General features: G+C 38.7%; 1 protein-coding gene across 1 annotated transcript; it reads right to left on the reverse strand.

The window, feature by feature from the left end:
• LOC148568856 (uncharacterized) lies at nt 1-1579 on the reverse strand. Its single transcript, XM_088484800.1, has 3 exons — nt 1094-1579; nt 388-597; nt 1-339 (listed from the first exon to the last, which is right to left on the reverse strand). The coding sequence occupies exons 1-3, from the start codon at nt 1577-1579 to the stop codon at nt 1-3; spliced, it is 1035 nt and encodes a 344-aa protein (XP_088340926.1).
• Nucleotides 1580-7719: the final 6140 nt, after the last annotated feature.

Consider the following 7719-nt stretch of genomic DNA (forward strand, 5'->3'; position numbering starts at 1 on the left):
TTAGATCCCCAGCTTCTTCATCACAGAGAGGGGCATCAGATTTATGCTTGATCCAAGGTCGCATAGTGCCTTCTCAAATGTCATGGTCCCTATAGTGTAGGAAATCAGGAAGCTTCCTCGGCCTGGCATTTTCTGCGGTAGCTTCTTTTGCACTAATGCACTGTACTCCTTGGTTAGCACCACAGTTTTATCTCCCCTCAGGACCTTCTTCTCAGAGAATACACTTTGTAGATAGGCCATATATGAAGGTTTCTTCTCTAACACCTCAGGAAAAGGAATATTGATTTGTAACTTCTTGAAGACTGCCAAGAATTTAGCAATTTGCTCATCCTCAATCTCCTTTTGCACATTTAGAGAATGTTGTACTTCAGGCTACTTTATCTTTACTGGGGCGTGTGTTAGTGCATTCCCAATCTCTTCTTGAGCCTCTTCCTCTTTCAAATCCTCAGCAGCCTGCTCCTCCTTTGGTTTGGCCTCTTTTCCCATAGTGAGGACCTTGCACTCTTCCCTTGGATTCACCTCTGTGTTGCTTGGAAGAGTGTTGGGAGGTCTCTCAGGTATCCTGCTGCTCAACTGACCCACTTGTATTAACAAGTTCTGAATTGAAGACCGAGTCTCTTACATAAAGCTATGTGTGCTCTTGGAAAGGTCAGAGACTATTGTGGCCAAGTCAGAGAGGCTTTGCTTAGGCGTCTCCATCTGCTGCTGAGAGTGTTGGAACTGTCTGTTGTTGAACCTGTTTTGATTGGTTCCACCCTAGTTGTTATTGAAGCCTTGTTGAAGCCTCTGCTGCTCCCTCCATCTAAATTTAGGGTGATTCCTCCATCCCTGATTAAAAGTATTCACGTAAGGATTATTAATAGGATTTCTGGATGAATTTTCTATGTAATTAACTTCTTCCATGGTGGGCTGAGCAATGTCACCAACACCTCCTTCATAGGATGCATCTTAAGTGTTGATAGTTGAAACTTGCATCTCGGTTAAGTGTTGAGAGATCATGCTTATCTGTTGGGATATGAGCTTGTTGAGAGATCATGCTTATCTGTTGGGATATGAGCTTGTTCTGTGCCAAAATCACATCCAGTGTTTTTACTTTTATGACTCCTCTCTTCTGAGTGGTCCTAGTGTTCACAGGGTTCTTTTCAGAAGTGTACATGTATTGGTTGTTGGCAACCATCTCAATCAGCTCATTCGCTTCCTCAGGTGTCATCTTCATGTGTAGTGAACCACTTGCTGAATGGTCCAGTGACATCTTGGCCATCTCAGAGAGGCCATCATAAAAGATCTCTAGCCTGATCCAATCTGAAATCATGTCGGGAGGGCATCTCTTGAGCAGCTGCTTGTATCTCTCCCAGGCTTCATAGAGGGACTCTCCCTCTTTCTGTCTGAATGTATGGACTCCCACTCTAAGCTTACTCAGCTTCTGGGGTGAAAAAAACCTGGCCAAAAATCCAGTGGCTATCTTGTCCCATGTGTCCAGACTCTCCTTGGGCTGAGAATCCAGCCATAATTTTGCTCTGTCCCTTACAGCAAAGGAAAAGAGCATGAGCTTGTAAACATCGGGGTTCACTCCATTCATCTTGACTGTGTCACAGATCTACAGGAAGTCAGAAATGAATTTGTTGGGGTCCTTCTACAGAAGTCCATGAAACTGATAGTTCTGTTACACCAGAGTAACTAATTGAGGCTTGAGCCCGAAATTATTAACATTAATGGAAGGTACAGATATACTGCGCCTATTGATGTGTTGACTACTCTTGTTGATATAGAATTTCTCAATTTAATTCTCGTTGCAAGTATTGTTCTAGACCAACAAAGAGTCCTCACATACAAAAATTTAGGTTGTCACATGTACAAACCCCAAATAAGAATTAACCGGAGTATTTGGACTTCGGGTCGTCTCATGAGGAATTGCAATGAAGTGAATGATTATTGGCTATGAAGTTATGTTTTGGGGTTTTGAGATATTAGACATAAAAGGTAAATGGCAATGAAATTAAAATAACAACTAGAAAGTTCTTGACAAAGAATGAGAATTAGAAGTCCTATCCTAGTTATCCTCCTCAATTGTGACCACAATTATCCATTGCTACCACTTAGTTAACCTCTAACCATGGAGGAAAGTCAAGTGGATGAATTAATTTGATTCCACAAGTCCTAGCCAACTCCCAAGGGGAAAGACTAGCTTTAGTGGTATCCAAATCAATTAGCAACTTCTAATTATCAATCAACACGGGAATTAGATAACTCAAGCGTCACTAATTACTCTACCAAAGCCAAGAACACTAAAATCTATACTAAAATCTAACCAAGCATTTTATCAAACACTTGGAAGGCATAAAAGGAAAATATAGTAAATTGCAAGGAATGTAAATCTACACTACTCAATTGCAAGGAATTAAACAACAACAAAATCAAATCAACAATAAAGGAACATGAATCATAAATTGCATTGAATTGAAAATAGAAGAACAAAAATGCATCAACATAAAAGTAGAGAATTACATGAATTGAATTCAAAACAAGAAAGAGGAAGAGTAGAAGAAGAAGTATTGCAAAGGAAGATTAAATCAAAGCATGAATTAAACCTAGATCTAAGATGGAAATATCCTAAGAACCCTAATTCTAGAGAGAAGAGGGAGCTTCTCTCTCTAGAAACTAAACTACATGATGCTAAGCTACCAAACAATTGCTCCCCCCTTGCCCAATCTTGAATTCTGCATGAAATAGCATCAGAAATGAGTTGGGTTGGGCCCAAAGTGCTTCAGAATTCGGTGGGGGCGATTTCACTTTAGTGGGCCACGAGCAGCATCGGCGTGCACGCGTACATGGCGTGTGCGCTCCCCTGAACACGAATCAAAATATAACAAATTTTATATCATTTTGAAGCCCCAGATGTTAGCTTTCCAACGCAACTAGAACCGCCTCATTTGGATCTCTGTAGCTCCAGTTATGGTCGATTGAGTGCGAAGAGGTCGGGCTTGACAACTTTCCGGTTCTTTCATTTCTTCATGTGTTCTCCCACTTTGCATGCTTTTCTCCTCACTTCTTCCATCCGATACTTGTCTTATGAACCTGAAATCACTCAACAAACACATCAAGGCATCAAATGGAATTAAGGTGAGTTAAAATCACCAATTTAAGGGCCTAAAAAGCATGTTTTCACATTTAAGCACAAATCAATGGAGAATTGCAAAACCATGCTATTTCATTGAATAAATGTGGAAAAAGGTGATAAAATCCCCCAAATTAAGCACAAGATAAACCACAAAATCGGGGTTTATCAAATCTCTCCACACTTAAACTAAGCATGTCCTCATGCTAAAATCAAGAAAGAACAAAAGGGGTATCAACATTTATTCAATGCAAACTAACTAATGCTACCTATCTATATGCAATCTATCTATATGAATGCATCCACTTGGTCAAAACAAGTCAATTTCCAAGAATACATATACAAGTATAAGGGCTAAAGCCATAGCAGTCAAATCAAACCCACAATTGAATTGAATTATTAAAAAGATTTTACAAACTTGCAAGAAAAGAGATGATCATGAGTGGAAACATGTAATTGAGCAATCGAACCCTCACCGGATGTGTATCCGCTCTAGTCACTCAAGTGTATGGGGTTGATTCACTCAATTCTCCCCTAATCATATTTTCTAAGATTTGTTTTTCATCTGACAATCAACAATTATTTCATGCATGCATACAAATATCATGAGGACTTCCCATAGGTTGTAATGGGGTTAGGGTCAAGGTAGGATGCATATGGTCGAGTGGGCATGAGATTTGAATCTTTGATTAACTTAGACTTCCCACCTAACCTATGACAACCTATACAATTTTGAACAAACCTAACTACCCATTCTTCACTTTTTCACACACTCATGCATTCTCTTTTTTATCACCACCCATATGCATTGACTTTTATTGAACCTTACTTTGGGGCATTTTGTCCCCTTTTTATTGTAATTCTTTGTCTTTCTTTTTCTATTTCTATTATTTATTTTCATTTTTTTCTTTTTTTTTCTTCATAATTTTTTTTTCTTTTCAAACTAAAATATATATACAAGAACATCAATGCATATGGTTTTACACATGATTAATACGTGAGTATGTACCCAATTACCAAATATTTTTTTCAACAAAAACACAAACACACTTTTATCTCTACCCAATGTTTCCAACTCTCCCAAAATCAAATGATAAACACTCTCACTAGCCTAAGCTAATCAAAGATCCAAATTAAGGGATATTTATTATTTTTCACTTAGGCTTGTAATGTGCTACAATTAAGAACAAATGAGTTAAGCATAGGCTCAAATTAGTTATCAACGAAAGAAAAAAGGTAGGCTTATTTGGGTAAGTGAGTTATTTGAACAATGGCCTCAATCATATAAATGTATGTATACACAAAATAATGGAGATATAGAATTAAACAAATCAAAGATTACAATCATAGGAAGAGAATAATGCACACAAGAATGGAAATAAGTGGTTATATATGATGTAACCACACAATTAGGCTCAAATCTCACATGCTTGTGTTCTTAGCTCAAAAATCATGTTCCACAAAGTATATGATTCAAGCAAGTTCTAAAAAAAATTATATATTTTTTTTTCAATTGGGGTGCCCTATAGATAAAATCCTTGGAAAATATCATGATTTTGACTAAGCTTAATATATACATATGCAATGCAACTAAAAATCCTAAAAGACCTAAAAATGAAGTGCAAAAGTATTGGGATTAGAAACTTGTCACCCAAAAATGCCGAGCGGTCGGACGACCTCCCCACACTTAAAAGTTTGCACCGTCTCGGTGCATCCAAAGATGAACAAGGGGGTACGGCGACTTTCCTAGTTGCTACCTTCAGTTGGTAGGTTAACCGATGCTGCGTGTTCTTCTCCCACTTCCATTTTTGCTTATGATGATTCATCCTGAACATAGAAAATAGGAGATAATAAGACAAGTAAATGCACAAGCAAGGAAGCATGGATTGTTAGAATGAGGTAAATCACTAGAATTGAGTGAGTGAATTAGTGTGAAAATAATGAAAAATAAGTGTGTGGGTCCTAACTTGCATGCGGTTTACAACTCACACCCTAATATTTAAAAATCATGTCACAATTGTACAAAAGAAAACATGCACTTCACTCATTCTAGTGTGCTTGAGATACTTTAAAAGACTTGTAGGCTAAAACAACCCAAAGAGTAGTGAAGAAGCATAAAAGCATTCAAGCAAAAATCAAGCAATTGTGAAATTGGATAATGCATGGACATTGATTGATGTGTAGGTAGACTTAGTGAGCAAAATGGTATATGAAACTCACACAACAATCGATTACACACATTGAGGTTGTTGCAACGCCTAAGTGACATAGAGGTGAAACACATGGATGCTATGGAACTTAGGAAAAAGAAGATAGAAGTGAAAATCAATCACATAGCAAGCATGGTCCACAAAGCTTAGAAAGCTCAAAAATATGTCGCTAGGTAAGCTTTCGATCCAATTTCACGATTCCACAAACTCAATGCATGAAATAGGTGATGATCAATTAGAACAAGCATCCTAAAAAAAATGCATTGATAATGTACAATTTCCTAACAATAGATGATGAATGCATGGTGGCCAAAACATGCAATTCAAAGAGTTAAGATGCATGAAGGCAATGTAACAAGTACTTGGTATTCAAAAGTGCTAAATATGAAAAATTCCAAACCAAGTAACCAAATATAACCTCAACAAAGAATCCAACAATGACAATTAACATCAATGATGTTAAACTAACATCCTATTAGTAATAAGCAGCAGTAAACAGTAAACAAGATTATTAATCCAACACTTATAATGGAAAACAAAAATTAAACTAACTGACTAACTAAAAGAAATGGTGTTACATGGTGTTTGGTAGTGTTGGATGAGGAGTAGGAGAAAGGAGGGAGAAAGGAGGGGGAAAGAAATGGAAAAAGGAGGAGAAGAGAGTTGTATTGAAAGAGGGGCATCTGTGCATACGCGTGCATGGTGCGCGCGCGCGGATGGTGGCGTAATGGAAGTGGCGCGTACGCGCACATGGCGTGTCCGCGTCGATGGCTTATTTTGAGAGGGGCGCGTACGCGTGCGCGTGCCCTGGACACAAAATTGGCACACTTCAGGCACAACCCTCGGGTGAATGTATGGAGGGGAAAAAACTTAATCCACGCGTCCGCGCACATGGTGCGTGCGCGTGGATGGCCGAAATTGCTTGATTCACGCATACGCGTGAAGTGCGCGTGCGCGTGGATGGTGCTCTGTTTCTCAAAAATTTTCTATATTTTTTGCACCAAACCAAGCATTCCAAACCTCCAAACAGTTACCAAAACATCATAAAACCTTATTTGACCTACTAGAGTCCCAAATAAACTCAACTAAGTAATCAAAACATGAAATTAAACCTAAATTACCAATATTTACAAAGAGAAAAATGGAAGGATATTACCATGGTGGGGTGTCTCCCACCTAGCACTTTTGTTTATTGTCCTTAAGTTGGACTTATGGGGAACTCCTCTCAAGGTGGCTTGTTCTTGAAGCCATCTTGGAACATCCACCAATGCTTGGTTCTCCATTGTGCCTCAAGATTCCTTATCATTTGCAACAAGTGTTGATGGAGTTCTTCACAAGTTTGGGGCTCCCAAAATTGATTTTCTCCCTGTAATCTGGGGTCCCACACTTTGTTTTTACACCCGTCTTGAAGTTGACTCTCATTATTAACCCATCCGGGTGGTGAACAAGGTGAATTCTCTATAAAGTGACCAACAATCTTTCTAGACCCATCTAGGTGAGCACTACTCCAACCCTTATATCTCATGTTTGATGCATTAACCATAATGAGCCTTGATTTGCAACGCCAACCACGAAACATCTTTCTTTTACGCTTCATCCCACAAAGCATCCTGAGTTGGCCATCCATTTCAAGCAAACCATATTCAAGTGGGATAATAAAGCTAATAGAAATGAGTTACACCCACTCAAATGAAGGTGTAGATGGCAACCTAGGCAAAGGTGATTCCAAGGGTCTTGACAAGGCGTATTCAATTCCCATCCTCATTTTTCTAAGGACTTCCACCTCTTCACAAGATCTCTTAATTTCAATCCTTTGTTCAACAATTTTATCTAAACCTTTTTCCTTACTCAAATCATAAATGGGAGGACGAGAGAGATTTACCTCCACATTGCTTTCAAATCCAATTTGGGGGAAGGATTCAGAGTCGGAAGGTGGTTCTTCTTGGTAAAGTTGTGGTGGTCTAATGTTTTTTCTTCTTTCCATTTGTTGCACAACACACTCCATGGTTGCTTGGAATTGTTCCAATGCCTCCTTGAAACAATCACTTGACTCTTGCTCCTTTTGGATATCATGAGTAGGATCATATGACTCTTGGATTAAAGGGCATGAATATTCTTCCATGGGAGGTCGTGGTGGAAAGTAGTATTCATCTTGTGGTTGGAAATTTTCATAATTGGAGGTAGTTCATCTTGGTAATAATATGGAGGGGGTGGCTCTTGAAAATGTTGATGTTGGAATGGTGGTGGCTCTATATGTGGTTCATATGGCTCATATAGTTTTTGGTAGGATGGATATGGATTAGGGTCATATGAAGATGGTTGGTGAAAGGTGGCTTGTGAGTATTGTTGATGGCTATGTTGAGGATTGGTGAAAGTGTATGGTAGTGGTTCTTG

Source organism: Arachis ipaensis, chromosome B4, assembly GCF_059453495.1.
Source record: "Arachis ipaensis isolate K30076 ecotype BB chromosome B4, ASM5945349v1, whole genome shotgun sequence".
NCBI lineage: Eukaryota > Viridiplantae > Streptophyta > Magnoliopsida > Fabales > Fabaceae > Arachis > Arachis ipaensis.